Source organism: Plasmodium gonderi, assembly GCF_002157705.1.
Source record: "Plasmodium gonderi DNA, contig: Chr07, whole genome shotgun sequence".
In the NCBI taxonomy this organism is placed as follows: domain Eukaryota; phylum Apicomplexa; class Aconoidasida; order Haemosporida; family Plasmodiidae; genus Plasmodium; species Plasmodium gonderi.
Window position 1 is genome coordinate 597,501 of NW_021628932.1, and position 17,385 is coordinate 614,885.

Sequence of the window (17,385 nt, forward strand, 5' to 3'; positions counted from 1 at the left end):
TATGTGAGTTTATTCCAATTGATGTTTCATTCAAATAGCAAAAATGTTCATAGCGCATAGGACATTAACTCGGGTGATAACCATGTCCTGTTTTCTCCTTTTTCATATTTCTTCCCACCCTAACCCTTCATAATTATATGTTTAATAAACCTAAATGTATATTCGCATTTTCCTTTTCAACATTATTGCCTCTGTGCCTACTCCCCCATCCTCCTCCCCGGTCATCAGGAAAACGTAATGAACTCGATGTTAAACCTCCACCTGTTAAGGCAATCCCCAAAATTTCGCCAAAATATGTACCAAAAAAAGGGAATTAAATTTTAATATGTCAAAATTAGAGTATGTATTTTAAATATTTGTCTTTTTTATAACTATGAAATGTTAAAAATTACTTCCTCATATACCAGCAATGAGCAGAAAATAAATAAATATAATATAATAAAATAAATAAATAAACAAATAAATAAATAAAATAAAATAAAAAATAAAAGTTTTAAACAGAAGGACGAAATATATATGCAACTGCAATGATGAGTCGTAGGCCCATAAATTCCGCATTTCCATTGTATATATAATTAATTACTAACCGGATTGGGGAAAAAAAAAAAAAAAAGGAACCCTCAATTCCCAAGTTTAAAATGAAGATATTTGTAAAGAAATCGTTTCCTTTTAAGACCCTTATATTTAATAAATATACAATCTTTTGTTAACTGCTTTAGTTTTTTTTTTTTTTTTTTTTTTATTCCATTTACTAATTAACATTATCAATCTTATCAACTATTCCCCAAACAGGAACTCATCTATATGAATGTGCATAATCGTATGTATGTACATGGTTAGGTAGTATGTATTTGACTTATTTTTTCCCCCTGTATTTTTGTTTATTCATTATTTTTATTTTTTTGTCTAATTAAAAAAATGTTATTTGACTTATATTAAAATTTTATACACATATATAATTAACAAAAGCTTTAAATATTTAGCATTTGTATAAGGATAAAAAATTTGACAAAAAAAAAAAGAAAAAATTGTGCACCCGATTTATACAACTCGTTCTATATGTTCGTAGAGGGGAATAATGCTATCCCACTTATTCCTTTTTCTCTCTTTCTTAGTAGTGGTTCATGTAAATTCACAAGGTGCAGGTTTAACATATGAAAAGTTTTGGATACAATGTATAAATAGGACTGCATAATGAGTACTTCAAAAATTCTGTTAAAAATAAATGTTTTTATTTTAGCTGACTGTTCATGTACACTTTTATTCATGCAAATATCAAGTAGACCACTATTTTTAATGAAAAGAAAAAGGTCAGACTTTATTATTTTATCCTCGATGTTTTCTAATTCTTTGTCATCTACAATATTATGTTTTTCCCCATAAGATTTGACTCTTTCTATTCCTTCAAATTTCCCTTCTTTTTTTGAACGATTTAATATTTTTAAAAATTTCTGAACGTTCATATTTTTCAAATGAATAATAAATTTCTTTATAAAACTGTTCTTAAATATGCAATGCACTTTTTGAGACAAAGAGAATAAAAAGGAACATAATTTTTCAATGCTGTAGCTGTGAATCACTTCTTCTGTTACATTTTTAAATCTGATAATATATAACATCATTTTTTTTATATTATTATCAATATGTATGCTTTCTTTATGTCCTAGAAAAGCAGAATAATCACAATTTTTTCCGTGTCCCAAGATGGATGATATTTTATTATAGCAAAGGATTATATAAACATATTCAGAATGCAAACCTTTCATAATGTTACTTATTAATTGTCTTTTATAGCTTTTAACAGCCATGTAAGAATAAATAATTGATGATAGAAATAACTTTTCTCTATATTTCGTCAAGTACATTATTTTCATATTTCCATATTCACTTTTTTTATGTCCATTTTGGCTAACCATGTTTAAATTTTGTAATATACTTTTAATGGAAATATTTTCTTTTGAAAAATCTTTCGTTTTCATTTTTTTATTCTCTGAATTTAAGACAAACCCATAGTTCAGACATACACATTCAACGTGCTTAGGTAGTATATTTAAAAATTTCGCAATGGAAAAAATTTGCATAAAATGTTTTCTTTGATTTTCATCAGTAATATATAAAATTTTGTTTGCTTTTTCACATTCCACTCGATATTGTATAGCAGCTATATCAATAGCTGCGTAGGTAAAAGATATATCATTCTTAAGAGTAACTATGGTGAAATTCTTTTTCAAAAAATTAATGTCTTTCTTTTTTATATATTCATAATTTTCATCTGTTACTTGGATCACATCGTAGTATTCCTCATTGCTACTGAGTATGTATGTTTCTTTCCTTTGGCTTTGTGTTCCTTCATTCATAAGGGGGATATTCCTATCATTCCCCTTTTTCCTTCTAAGCAGAAGGCAAGTTTTACCCTCTAGATGAAAAATAATATTGGCATTATTCATTTTCTCCAAAATTGTTGGAACATATTTAATGTAAAAGCTTTCCCCTTTGTCTATCAACTTTCGGATCCTGAACTTTTCGAAAATTTCCTTGTTATCCTGTGGAGAGGGGAGGGCAAATGGAACTAGTATAAAAGTGCAGGAAGAATATACCATCTGGTCTAATGTTATTGTGAATATGTGACAGATGTACGCATAGTATGGAGAAAACGAAATGAAGCATAATGGAGGAAAAAAAAAAAAGAAAAAAAAAAAAAAAAAAACTTGTCTTTACCCTCTTGGTATTGGTACAAATGATATCCCACATAGAAATGATTTTCTGATCTTTTTTATACATCAAATTTAGTGTATATTTGCTCATTTTTTTAAATATTTCAGAGTTGGCATAAAGTTTCTTAGCTATTTTGTATACATGCTCAATATTATGTAAACTTATATCCTTCCATTTTGTGGTATCCAATTGTTGATATTTTATATGAAAAATCTCGTGATTTATCTTATTTAGCATGTTCAGATAATTTTCAACTAAAAGAGACATTTGCATATCCTCATCCTCATTTGCAAATGTGTCAGTATTATTTCCACCCCCTTTGTGATGGGTTAGATTTATTTGTCTATTCCTATGATCATTAGTGTCATTGGGAGGAGAAATGGATTCATTTCTTTCTTCCAACTTGTCACATTTAACATTATTAACCATGCTGTGTTCTTTGTGCTCATTTAATTTTTCCTGATTTATAACATCATAAGGAAAGAGAATTAAAAAGCAAATGACCATTCCTATGTTCATATTCCAATCTCCTATATGATTTCTGCATTTTACAGTGTAATTTAAGAATCGAAAAATATTACTCAATGAATTCCCTAAAAATAGAGATTTTAAATGTCCCATGTGCATCTGCTTTGCCATATTTACACCACAATAGTCAAGGACGACAACGTTCTTTTGGTTTAACTTTCTTGTTTCTTCTTCTGCTGAAGAATCATTTTGATATCTCTCCATTTGAGGTATTCGTTCTTGATATTCCCCTGTTTCGAATTCACTACATCCAAATGTATCCAACTTGTAGAAGCGCAGAAACTCTCGCTGAATGAATGAATTGCATATACGTATGTTCAATATTCCATTAGGTGATACGTGCAAAGACTCAATTATATCTGAACAAATTTGCTTTAAAATCCTCAGAGCCTCATTTCGTACATTCTTTTCATTTTTTAAAATATTTTCCAAAAATATAAGGACACTTGTCTGATATTCATAGTTGTCATAAACTTTGTTCTCTTCAATTAAGCAATGATTGGGAAGGTTAAAATTTTCATTTTGTAAAATTTGCCGACTAAATTTTTTTATTTTGTTATTTAAAGTACTATGTAAATCTTCCTTAAGTGTGACAAGAAATGACTTTCGTTTTAAATATATTTTATTTTCATTCTTCTTTGTTCTCTTTCTTCGTAAATATACAAGACTATTGATGTACATGCATGTTTTTCTTATAGTGGGAAAAGGAATATTATGTACATGTTCATAATTTTTTACAACTCCTTTTAGCTCGAAACAATTCAAGCCAAAATGGAAAAGTAGAATTAGAAAAGCGGTTCTAAGCATTATCCATTATTTTTGAAAAGGACCTAAAAAAAAAAAAAAAAAAAAAAAAGTCCAAGCATTTCTTCTGGTTCAATTGTACCTACAGATCTGTGCAGTTGCATAAAAATATATGTAACTACTAAAGTGAACACAAATCTGTGCAATTCAAAAAGGTATCATTTTACCACCATATGAAAAATGCATATAATGTATGTAAAAAAAAAAAAAAAAAAAAAAAAAAAAAAAATCCTACTCACATCCCCCTTTTTTTTACGCGCCCCAAAATTTCACAAACTTTTTTTTTTTTTTTTTTGTGTCATGTTCCCCAATGAGTGTCAAGTCAGCATTTCATCAAATCTTGGACTTTCCTAAAAAAAAAAAAAAGATGTGGAATGAAAAAATACTAACAGATTTTTTTTTTTTTAAAAAATTAAGTCAAGGCACAAATTTGGTTTGGTGCGTTGCAGATGTTGGCACTTGCTCCGAAGTTGGGGTGTGTGGAGAAGCAAAAAATGTGGCAAAATGAAGTGAAAACAAAGATTAAAATAATATGAACGGTTAAGGAGATACAAGCACAAGCGTAATAAAAAGAAACGTATTCAAGAAAATGAACTAAAAGTAATGTGTGCTCAAAATAAACTCAAATTCATAAAAACATATAATAAAATTCATGTACTTGCATATGTTTTGGATTACATTACATACATTGCGTTGTTTTCCTCCATAAAGTGATGCTATTCACATGTGAAATGTCCTAACGGATTGCAAACTGAGAAAAACAAAAAAACAAAGAATCTTCTTCCATCGTGCCTCACGCCCAGTATGTTCGTTCAGTAAGATATATTTCTCATAGTTAAGGATGTATCAGAACTTGGAGGAAATTACTCATTTTATTTAAAGGAAGCATTGGTATAAGTACATATTCTGTGCTCAGGATCAGAGGTGTTGAAGCAGTGACGTGGTGAAGTACCGAAGCAGCGAGGGGGTCGAGCCGTGAGTAAGGCATTGGCACCTGTTCAGTACAAGAAAAGCAAACACATTAACAAAGCCAAGCACAGCACAGTATACAGCAGACTGCACAGCACAGTATACAGCAGACTACACAGCATAGTATGCAGCACAGGAAACATAACCATTTTCATCAGTGTATAAATACTCTAACGAGAGAGTAAAAAATGTATCTGTATATGGCCACTATGCATAGAATAATTTTCATGCTAAAGTTCCTCCTTTAGATGATCAACCCCGTTGGAATGTTCATATACGGGTTACTAACGATAGCTTTTCTAGACATAATTAAATCATTCAGAATCATGAAAATTGTTATAACCAATACTAGTGGACTAAACGTCGTAGATAATAAATTTGAACCCAAGTATTTCACAAAAAATAAATTACGTTTTGTTAGCCCATATGTATACACATATAAATTATACACGAAAAAAAGATGGATAGGAAAAAAAATATCAGACATATTAACCTCGGAATTTTGTGCTTATGATCTTAACTACTTTAAAGAATCCATAAAAAAAGGATATATAAAAGTTAACCATGAAAATGTGACATGTGATTATTTATTGAAAAGCAATGACTTGATTCAACATAAACTCCTGTTATTCGAAAAAACTGTGATATCTAATAAGATAATAATTTTATATGAAGATGAAAATTTTCTGTGTGTATATAAGTCTGCTAGTATACCTACCCACCCTGTCGGGTTCTACCAGTATAATTCACTCCTACGAACTTTACAAAATTATATCACGTCCTGTTCTTTAAAAAAGGAACAATCCGATATGAGACAAAATTTGGAAATGGTGACAGGTGAAGTTGGGGGTGAAGCTGGGGGTGAAGTGACAGAGAATGTACTGGATGAAGATGTCATAAAAATTAGCTTTAATTTTAAAAACAACAATTTTAAGAACATGGAAAGAATGGAAAACTCTCCTTTTCCAGATGGTACTAGTCCAGGGCACGGTTCAAAAGTGTATTGCGAAGAAATGAAGGAACCAAAAAAATACAACATGAGTAGTAACATAGGAAAAAGGGAGAACAGAGGAGAAGAAGGAGAATATACAAGCGAAAAAGATGCGAGTTTGATAAATTACTCGAGAAAGAGGAAACAAAGTCAAACATATTTAGACCAGCAAAAGTGCATGAACGATTCAGGGAAAAATTATAAAAAAATATCAACAGATTTAAATTGTAGTTACACTGGTGTGGGAGATGTTTATTTGACTACTTCAAATCACATAAATAACGAAAAGAATCAAAAGGATGAAAGAAACCAGTACATATCTTCATCAACCGGTGAAACGGAGAACCTATCATCAACTGGATTCATCATTAGTGAGGAGAAGAAAAAAAATGATGAAAAATTGGGATCTCAAACATCAACAGATGATGTGGGACGACGCAGGGAGGAATGCATTAAGTCAAGAGACAAGGGAAGGATCTGCAAAAAGGTAGCCCAACCAGCAAACCAACCAGGAAACAAAGTCGAAAGAGACGATTCCTACATTTACACACTACATAGACTAGATAAGCTAACATCAGGAATTGTCCTTTTCGGAAAAAACAAAAAATTTTCAACCTTCTTTTCGCAAAATATTTCGAATAACAAAATGAAAAAATCGTACATAACAAGAGTAGAAGGTGATTTTCGAACCCTTATTAAGAAACTCATAGATGACAAAAAAAAAAAAATACTAAAGGATTTGGATAGCAAAATATTGAATGATATAATAGAGAAGTATTGCTATGGTAACAAAGAAGGTGCTCCTCTACCTTTCAATGATGAGGAATTTTTTAAAAATGATATATTTTTGTATGAAAATAAATACACCAGAGAGGATATTAGAAATGGAGAAAGTGACATGAAGACCCTGGCCCGTATTGTGTATGAGAAGAAAAGTTACCTAAAAGATGCTTTTGACGTGGAAAAGTTTGAAATGGACGATTACATGTGTGAAAATGCAAAAACGCAAAAGAAAGATTTTGATACCTATCATAAGTACTTCCTCATAGATTTCGGATACATGTACTGTGAAGATAAGAAACTTCTAAAATATGTATTTACAAAATACACCCAAAAAAATCACGAACTCATGAAGCAATATTCCCTTAAACCAAGTGTCACGAAATTTATGTTTCTTTCATATAACGCAGACCTGAATGAATCCCTCGTTTTATGTCAACCGATAACTGGTAGAACCCATCAAATTAGAGCACATCTAAAGAGTCTCACTTTTCCCATATCGAACGATGCACAGTATAATGAAGAATTCGAGAAAGAGTACATGAGTAAGTCAGAATATTTACACTTTGATGAAACAGAAGAAGAGCGTTCGGGGGAAGAAGACAAAAAATTCAGTCATTATCAAGGGAGTGCACAAATGGGAACCTGTAAGGATTCACACAAATATGAAGAATTTACAGCTGAAAAAATTGCACCTGAAATGGAAAACAGTGAATCATCCTGTAGAAAAAAATTAAAAAAAAATCCAGAAAAACCAGAAAAGTACTCCTACTTCCCCCTCATCCCATTTTTGAATACGTCCTTTCATTGGCTCTATGATGACAATATAAATCTTAATAGCACCAACAATGAAACCTACTTGAATAATTACTTTTTCAAAAAAATTAGTAACATTACTTATCACAGCTCAGGAATATTCTTGCATTCCTTTAGATACACATGGGAAAATGTCTTTGACATTTTTACGCTGCTTCCTAAGTGGTGTACATTATTTTATATTCCAAAGAGCATTATTATTTTTTTGCTATATGGCTCTTTATCCTAGTATCTTATCATTAAATCCATTGATTCGTGTTTGTATTCTCTTACCTTTTGGTACAAACATCTTTAAGTCACTTTTCTCTTTTCTTTTTTCAAACATGTGCATAGAATAACTACACACGTGGAATATTAATGTATATGTGTCACCTATTTTAATGCTTCCATTTAAAAGAATTTTTTTACAAGAGTTGATCATACTACTTGTGCTAGACGGGATATTATTAAAGTTAATACTGAAAAGTACATATTTGTGTATATAATTGTGCTATGTGTGCGATTCTATAGCAAATACACACTTTTATACATTGGAAAAAGAATTTCCTTCAAAGCATATCATTCATTATATGCATTTCAATTGGGACACGCGTGTTGTACACTTATGTTATATCTACTCTTTGCACCTTTCATGAAAAGAGCTTCTTTTTTTTTTCTTTTTGGGGAGGTGAAGGAAGGGATCATGATAAATTTTCTAAAATATCCAAAAAATGTTTCAAAGTATGAGCAGAATTCACACTCTCCCTTTGGAGGGAAGAAAAAGAAAAAAAAAAAAAAAAAAAAAAAAAAGAAACTATCGTTGCTATTCCACCAGTGTATCAAAATACATAGTGCATACTTAAAATGTTGAAAAAGTGTATAAACCTGAATAGGTACTCTAAGTACTTTCAGTATTGGAATGGATAAAAAAATTCTTTGGCGATAATTCATGTAGTTCCTTTTCAGGAATTTTCAATTTCATGCAAAAGGGTATTAGGTTTAGTTTATTGTATTTACAGGAATGGTCAGAGAGAAATTTGGAAAAAATAAGGACAAGCTGCGCATACAATGAAAGCCATGAAAATGTGGGGAGCTATGAAAATGATCAAAACAAAGATAAAAATGAGGATAGGGAAGGTTAAGAAGAGTGGAAAAAAGTTCGACAAGTGGAAAAGACTTCGACGAGTGGAAAAGACTTCGACGAGTGGAAAAGACTTCGACGAGTGGAAAAGGTTTCAACAAGTGGGCAGCTGTGAAAGCTAGGGGAAAAAAGAAAATGATGCCAACTATGGCAACACTTGTACAGCGAGAAACCCCCTTCATGAAAAAAAAAAAAAAAAATAGATAATCATATGAACTACAGGAAATCAATATAAAAAAGGGAGCGGATCCATCTGCACACGATCAGAAAAGTTGAATGCATTCCAGTAATTTTTTGTGTGTAAAAACATCCAAACACGATGAAGGGATAATTACTTGAAAACTCACCAATTTGTAAACCAGTCTGGAGAGTACACAAAAAATGTGTTCATGCGATATTGTGCAAAATCAGTTTTTGCACCCCATTTGTTCTCCTTGTTTTAGTTTACTATATATTTTTTTTCGCCCCTCTCCCTCTTTTCTCTTCATACTTCTTCTCTCTTCTTACTTCTTCTCTCTTCTTACTTCTTCTCTCTTCTTACTTCTTTTCTCTTCTTACTTCTTTTCTCTTCTTACTGCTTCCTATTTTTCCCACCCGGCACCGCGTGGTATGTCTCACATGCCCACTAAAGAAGTTCCTCATACGTAGATGCTTCCCGCTTTGTCTCCATGTTGTGACAGAGAAACAAGGAACTGTTATCTGAAAAGCTGGTGTAACTACGACTGTTTTTAGCAACTCCCTTTTTTTGTGCAAAAATGTTCAGATCTGGCATATCATCTTCCTTTCTATTATAATGTGCCATCTCGAGATTATTTGATTTGGTAAGTCGTGATGTTGTTTGCATAGGGCGATGAATTCCTTTTTCCACTTTTTTTTCTCCATCGTCTAGAGAGAAATAATAACCATCTTTAGGGACGAGGTAATGTTCATGCGACATGGTACTTCCATTTGAATTAATCATATACTTCACACATTCGACCAAGTTTTTATTTTTTTCTCTTAAATAAGCTATTTCTTCGCTCATTTTTTTCATTTTTTTCTTGTCATTGTTCATTTGAGCTTCTACGGCATTTAACATGTAAATTTTTTTTTTACATTCCTCTTTCAGTTCAAGCACATGTCTATCATTTATATTTTCTTTTGATATTTTATTTTCCAATTCTTTGGTTAACATTTCTAATATTTCTGCCAAATGTTTTATATCATCATTTGTTTTTGTTACTTTATTTAAAACTACTTTTCTGAAATTATCAAAAGTCATGTCTTTCTTGAGAAGAGATATTTCATTTTGCAGTTTTGTTTTTTCCTTTTTTTCAATAGACATTGTATTCATTAATTGGTTTAATTCAATATTTAAAGAATGTATTTTGGATTCATTTGTCATATCTGAATTTCTCCTTTCACTTTCATTTTTTTCTAAAATATATATTTTTTCTTTCATTCTACTATTTAAGCTTTTATTAATTTCTTTTTCTATCTTTAATTTTTCTTCTGTTAACTCTAACTCGTTTTGAAGGTGAGCCACTTTTTTTTTTAACTGATTTTTTATATGAAAATATTTTTTTTCTTTTTTATAAAGTTCTTTTTCTCTTTCCATAAACTTAATTTTTTCTTCCTTCAAAAAATCTGAGATTGGTGCTGTATTATTTTTAATATCTTCTTGTAGTTTTTCTAGCTCATTTTTGTAAAAATTTTTGTCTCGTTCTAATTGGTTTTGTGTGTCTAACATATGAATATACAATCCCCTTAATCTATTCGTTTCTATGAATTCCATATTGTAAGATCTCATTTCCTCATCAAGACCAAGTGCAAGAGTGTTTCCCGTACCTTTTGTTTTTCCAAATTTCATGTCATCTATTATTCTGGTTAACTCGTATTTTTTTCTAAAATTTTCCTCCCTTAAATTTTTTAAATTTTCCTCTAACATATTGATTCTTTTTTTCGATTCCATTTCGAAATTTTCCTTCCTTCGATGCATCCTACTTTTGTCCCTTTCCTCCCATTCTGCATCCTCCTTCTTCACATTTGCAGATCTGTCTGTGCAGATGTTGCAAAAATTTAGATTCCTTATGAACTTATCTTCTGCTACGTGTAAATTTTTCACTCTACATATCTTTCCTCCCTTTATCAAAAATGAAACGCGCACTAGACGTTTATTCTTCGATTCATTTTTTTCACCTGCATTATCATCACCTGCATCATTGCCACGAGCTTTATCACCACCAGCACTATCACCCACATCATCGTCATAAATCATCTCAAAATGGTAAATACAGTTTGCCGACTTTTGTCCTTCTTTTTTAACTTGAAGTGTTCCATTTCCCTTTTTATTAATTCTAAAGATATATTTTTTTTTTCTAACATTACTGCACGAACTAGCTTTTTCTCCGTTACACCCTTTAGGTGCAAAAAAATCACAAGATGAAGACGAGGAAGAGGAGGAGGAACAAGACGACGACGAAGAAGCAGAACCAGAGAAATTCGATCGATTGTGTTTTTTTACTCTCTCATCATTGGGTTTATCATTCCCTTTTTTCGTGTACACATTTTTTCCACTTTTATTTATGGAGGGAGGCATATATTTAACTAATAAATTAGGGTTACTTTTTATGTGCCCTTCTAAAGTTTCAGTGTTCATATGTCTACTCAGGATATTATTCATATTTTCTTGAAGAGATTTTACTAATATTGAAATTCCATTTTCCCTCCTTTCATTTGTCCATGTAAATCCTTCTCCTTCATTATAATTCACTCCTTTATCATTGTTAAAAATGGAGGGAGTAACCACCTTTTCTGTGTTACTAAAACATTTTCTCATCGAATTAAATTTATTCATTAAAGAATAGTTACAACCATTCCTTTCTTGGTTATTTAAAAAATGCTTAGTCAAGGAGTAATGTTTCGCATGATATTTTCCATTTAATATGTTTCCTCTTTCGAATATGTTTTCATTTGTTAATAAATCATTTCCACTATTTTCTCCTTTTGATGCATCAGAGGTATATACATCAGGTGGATCATTTACTTCTTCAGAATAGCTCATTTGGTCAATGCTTGAATTTTCTTCTACTCCTACTGATGCTTCCGTGGAAGAAAGGTTCATCTGCGAAGAATTCTCATTATCAGTACCAACATTTTCATCACCATCAGTGTTAACATTGCTATCATTTGTTATTATACAATCTGCGAATTTCTTTCCTGTGCTTACACCAATTACCCCTTCTTCGTTACTCGCCTCGTCCATTTTCAATTTACATTTCTCCCCACTTCTTAGCAACATACTGAACAAATTTTTTCTGTTTGATCGATTCGAACTCTTCAGTTGAAATATTAAATCGGAAAATATATCTTGCAATTTTTCGTCACTCAAGTTTTTGATGTTACAAATTTTAATTAAATGTAAAATCTTTCTCAACTTATTTCTTTTTTTGCATAGGTTGTTCAAAAGTTTAGTATTACTATTTTCGTTATTTGTTATTGTGTTGTTCATGTCTTTTATCAAGTTCCTTATTTCTCCATTTTTTTCTTTTATAAAATGAGAATAAATACAATATGTGGATTCATTATTTCTGTTTTTGTCTAACAAAAAGGTTACGTATTTAGTTAAGAATTCACTTAATTTTTTATATTTTTCTTTCTCCTTTATGTAAAATTTTCTTTTCACCAAATCTTGAACTTTTTTGTTTTCGCTTATTCTAAATTCATTCTGTAGAAATAGAATGTCATCATTTAGTGCCACCAGTTCGTTATTTATTTGTGTGCTGGCATTATGCACTAAGGAGAGTACTATTTTTTTCACCATTTTTTTTTTTTTTTTTTTTTTTTTTTTTTTTTTTGCAAAATGAGGATTAAATAAGGATAGTAAAGTTTGTTTGGGTGAAGGCATAAATCTGAGAAACCTGAAATATCTTCCTTCAATAAATAATATCTCACTAATCTTCTACAATTTTTGCAAATAATGTATAGAACGGATGTTCCTTAGAGAACCCACTTTTTTTTCTTTTTCCTTGCGCAGAAACTAATGTTCTAGAAATTAATTTTAAAGTGTACATAAAAAAAAAAAAAAAAAATATGGTTACATTCTAGTATGGGTGTCCAAACACTGATCAAATGGCATTTTCAACATCACTGCACAATTGCAAATGTTAGAACATGTTCTAAATTGAAATTAAATAAACACTTGGAATTCGTCACAAATGCTACAAAATTAATATGTATAAATTAAATGGACAATTTGGACAGGGCGATCAAAATATAGCACTTAAACGTTACATATCATATATAGTGGTAAATGGGGACGTTTTAATTTTCCACCTGGGTTAGAATATTTTTTCTCCCTGATAAGTAATCTAGTAAAATAAATAAAAAAAGAGCTCTTTACACAAATTGGTAAACAGCTTCTCTGAAAGAGTTTATATTATCTAAACATATTTTAAGAAATTGATAAATTAAACAATTGAAAAGAGGTCAAATAGAGTTTCACATTGTGTGCATAGAAAATGATATTTTCTCTAAGTGTGTACTACACATGTGGGAAAAAATAGGACAAAATGTAGAGGAATATAACGAAATCGTAAGAAATGAATGATTTTTTTTTTTTTTTTTCTCCACAAAATCAATGTTTAATCATTATTTATTATAATGAAGCGACGTTAATGTTGTGAAAAAAAAAAAAAAAAAAGAATGCATAGTATGCATTAACCGCTGCTAAAGTCAGCAAATCAATGTCAAATAAAAATTGTACAACAAAATTATGAATATTTTGTACGATGCGAGGGGTCTATTTTATGTACATTCAAATCTGTATGTTGAAAAAATTGGGACGAAATTAATCTGTTTGTTTCATTTTTCTTTTGGGTTTACTTTTTTCTTTTTTGCTCCTTTTTTATTTTATTTTATAAGCTACATTGGGGAAAGGAGCATCTAAAAAAGAACAATGAACGTCCAGTCCTTCATACTCGCACATGTGTGTCTTAATTGAGCAACGGAATTGTTATATAAATATAGGAACTTTCTTTGGGGAATAAAGGACAATTTCTGCTTTCCCCTCGTTTATAGAGTATGTATATTTACAAAGTAGCCCTTTAATTGTTTTAATTTGTGTGACTATTGAAAAAGTGTGCAAAATGTGCAAAATGTGCAAAATGTGCAAAATGGACAAAATGAGCGAAATTAACAAAATGGAAGAACAGTTCGGTCAAAATTGTTAACAAAGCAAATTTATAGCTATGACCAAAATGGTCAACGGGTAAAATAAAAAAATAAATAAATAAACAAATAAATAAATAAACAAATTAATAAATATATAAATATATATATATATATATACATGTATACGTTTTTTTAATTTTTTTTTTTTTGAAGTGAGAAAATTTAAATTTTGCTCCACACGTTACATTTTTGCGTATAATGAATTTCAAAATGTGTGGCAAAAATATTGCAACTGCCTTTTTGTTAACTTGGATAATTTGCAAAATTCGCTAGTTTGGCTAGCTTGATTATTTTTATTTTATTAATATTATTATTTTTTTTTTTTTTTTTTTTACCTTTATGAACAAATCTGAACAATTTGAGCTTTTTCCCCTGAACAATGCAGGCAAAAGGTGAACAACGCGTGGAAATTGCACACAGCATCATGTAGAGTTGTTGTCTCACATCTGCCTTATAGGAACAAAAATGTTAAAAGGTTGAGATGAGAAAAATAAAATTATACACACAACTGTGGATTATACTCGTATGCATAAATAAAGTACGAACACATAAAAATATTTTTTTAAATGCTTTCTTTACAATGGTTTATGTTAAAATTGATCGGATGGGACAATGTTTTTGTCACCAAAAAAGTCATTTCATCATGACAAGAATAAATGCGACTTTCACAATTTTATCTATGCACGCGTATGTTTAATGAAAAAATAGATAAACATCGAACGGCATGAAGTATTGTCGAGCGGTAGACATGGGGCAAAACTTTGTAAAAAAAAAAAAAAAAAAAAAAAAAATTCACTTGAATTAATGAAATGTTATGTGCTAACTTTTTTATATGATGAAATTTTCATGAACAATTATTTTCATCTCATTTTATTCCAATTAAAAAATGGAATAAAATGTGCTTTTATAAAATGACAAAAATGTAGAAAAAAAAAAAAAAATTGTACGAAAACCTAGGTATTTAAAATGTAATAAAGTCACTAAACAAACGTAATGAACAAATAAAACTAAAACATAACGATGATAACGATGATGACGATGATGACGATGATGACGATGATGACGATGATGACGATGATGACGATGATGACGATGATGACGATGCTAGTGATATCACATCAGACAGACTATATTATGAAGTAGAAACAGCATACTTCATGATGTAGGCTATCAAATGGATGCCTTCCAAAAAGGATGATCATCATGCAAATTACTATCATGAGGAAGACCGTCATTAAGATGAAAATATTAATTGCTTATTGATATTATTATCATTATGGTTTAATACCATTATTACATCATAAGGGGAACGGGGGGGGGAGGGGTTAAAGATAGCACTAAAAACGTATAAATTTCTAACATAAAGAAAAGAATAGAAAAATTAGACACACACGTTGACCATATATACACGTGTGGCTATAGTTCAGGGAAAGGGGATGGGAGGAGGTGGAGACACACAGTACTCTTCCTCCCCGTTAATTTTGTAAAATTATTTTTTTTCACTTCGTTGTTTTTCGTTATTTAAATACTTTGTTGCTATATTTCCCAAGGCGGATTGAAAAAATTCTATTTTTGTACGTAGTGATCCTGGCCAGTCTCTGTAATCATCTATATCTTTAGGAGCCTTCGGATTATACTTCTTCATATTTTCAAACATTATTTTCGATACTTCATCATGGAATATGTTAATTCGTTCTTCATCAGTCATGTTAGGATATTTCTTCTTATCTGGAGGGTAAACTTTTGGCAACCAATATGTTTTCAAGGATATGCTTTGATACTGATGGAAGGGAAACGAAAATGGGAAAATGAGAAAAAAACGTGCACTTAAAAAAAAAAAAAAAAAAAATGTGCAAAAACAGAGAAATATGGGAAAAATAAAAAAGAAAAGGCAAATGTATCGATAAAATGATACACCTATTTTTTTTTTTTTTTTTTTGGTTTCTCACATTGGACTCTATCAGGATGAACCACCAGGTAAATGGAAGAATATCATAAGAGGGATTAAAAAAATCATAGTCATAAACCAAGAGAACTGGGGTTATTGGGAGTAAAGAAAAGAATGCTCCTTTTTTCTGTTCAATAATTTGCATTCCATTAGATGTTGTTCCTTCAGAAAATATAACAAAAGATGGGACATTGTTTTTTTTATGTTCAACCATTGTTTGTCTTTCTTTGATACTCTCCAAAGAAATTTTTCTATCTTCTGATTTTTCCCTATACACAAATACACATCTTAAGGCTATAACACTTAATCCAATAAATGCATCTTTACGTAATGATTTCTTTGCAACAAAACTACATGCATGTTCACTTATAAAATAAAAGGGATCTAATGCAGATACATGATTTGCTACTATATTTTTTGGCCAATCTGTGTCACACAGATAATGACTTTCTATATCGTTAATTCCGAATAACCATAATGAAATTCTACAAATAACCTTGAGAAATTTTAAGTAAATTTTTACTATTGCATTTTCTTCATCTTCTCTATTCTTTCCCATAAAAAATGAGAATATGGCTATAGGAATGGAACGAAAAAAAAAAAAAAAAAAATTAAAAAATAAAATAAAAAAAATAAAATAAAAAAAATAAAATAAAAAAAATAAAATAAAAAAAATAAATAAAACGTTATAATTGCCAAGATTTAACAAAGTGCCTAAAAGCAAATACATTTTTTTCCTTTGTATATATTATTACCACAAACGATTATATTCGTTAAGGCTACAACCAGATGTGCTACTATTTTCCATGGGGCCTATTGAAAAGTGGAAAAAAAATATATTGTAATATATGTGTAAGTGCATTACTAATGTGGAATGATAAATGGAAGGATTTTTTTTTTTTTTTTCCTTCCTCTTTTCTGTCACTCTCTTTTTTTTTTTTTTTTTTCATGCTTGTTTTCGCTTCATTATTTACAACATTAAATTTTCCATGTTCATATTTACAATGTTTCGACACTTTTTGCACGTGTGGATAGCTCTTGCATGTATTTAAACACTTGTTTTGCAAACATTAGCATTACCATAAAAATTGCACCATACAGGAGCTTAGTAAATTTCATATTCACCAAGTCAAGCCTCTCGAAGGACGAATAGGGATGCACGTTTTTTTTATTTACATAATTTTTACATGACTGAATTTGATCTGCTGGATAATTCTTGAGATCGAACTTCTTCAAATTACAGTAAACTCCAATTGCGTATATTACCAACAAGCTAACATATAGAACTAGTAAACAGAAATATATATGATAAAAGTCCCATATCCATGATGTAAACAAAATTTTATGAAAAAATAATTTTAGATTAAGTGCAAAAATGATATATGCCACGATGTGATACACGAACTTCTTAATCATTTTTTTCCCCCCTTGCAATTTCTCGTTATTGTTCACTTTTTTCTTCTTCTTGTCCTTTTTCTTTTTCCTGCGTTCGATTTCTATGTC

General features: G+C 30.2%; 5 protein-coding genes across 5 annotated transcripts in view; 2 read left to right on the forward strand and 3 right to left on the reverse strand.

Moving 5' to 3' along the window:
- The window catches only part of PGO_071170 (conserved Plasmodium protein, unknown function), a gene marked incomplete at both ends in the record, with an annotated part of 598 nt that extends 281 nt beyond the window's left edge, over nt 1-317 (forward strand). The window contains one exon of the mRNA XM_028686990.1: nt 229-317. Within this exon, the coding sequence (XP_028542791.1) occupies nt 229-317 (89 nt within the window). The remainder of the gene's footprint in view (nt 1-228) is intronic.
- Nucleotides 318-1,055: 738 nt separating this feature from the next.
- Nucleotides 1,056-4,050, reverse strand: PGO_071180 (arginine--tRNA ligase; the record flags this gene model as incomplete). The annotated part of the gene is made up of 2 exons (XM_028686991.1): nt 1,056-2,543; nt 2,719-4,050. 2 exons carry the CDS (start codon nt 4,048-4,050, stop codon nt 1,056-1,058), a joined length of 2,820 nt encoding a protein of 939 aa, XP_028542792.1.
- A 1,232-nt stretch (nt 4,051-5,282) lies between these two features.
- On the forward strand, nt 5,283-7,832 carry PGO_071190 (pseudouridylate synthase; the record flags this gene model as incomplete). The annotated part of the gene is made up of 1 exon (XM_028686992.1): nt 5,283-7,832. One exon carries the CDS (start codon nt 5,283-5,285, stop codon nt 7,830-7,832), a length of 2,550 nt encoding a protein of 849 aa, XP_028542793.1.
- A 1,516-nt stretch (nt 7,833-9,348) lies between these two features.
- PGO_071200 (hypothetical protein, conserved) lies at nt 9,349-12,525 on the reverse strand (the record flags this gene model as incomplete). The annotated part of the gene is made up of 1 exon (XM_028686993.1): nt 9,349-12,525. The coding sequence occupies one exon, from the start codon at nt 12,523-12,525 to the stop codon at nt 9,349-9,351; it is 3,177 nt and encodes a 1,058-aa protein (XP_028542794.1).
- Nucleotides 12,526-15,423: 2,898 nt separating this feature from the next.
- On the reverse strand, nt 15,424-17,298 carry PGO_071210 (phospholipid or glycerol acyltransferase; the record flags this gene model as incomplete). The annotated part of the gene is made up of 4 exons (XM_028686994.1): nt 15,424-15,714; nt 15,884-16,458; nt 16,638-16,695; nt 16,963-17,298. 4 exons carry the CDS (start codon nt 17,296-17,298, stop codon nt 15,424-15,426), a joined length of 1,260 nt encoding a protein of 419 aa, XP_028542795.1.
- Between the last annotated feature and the right edge of the window lie 87 nt (nt 17,299-17,385).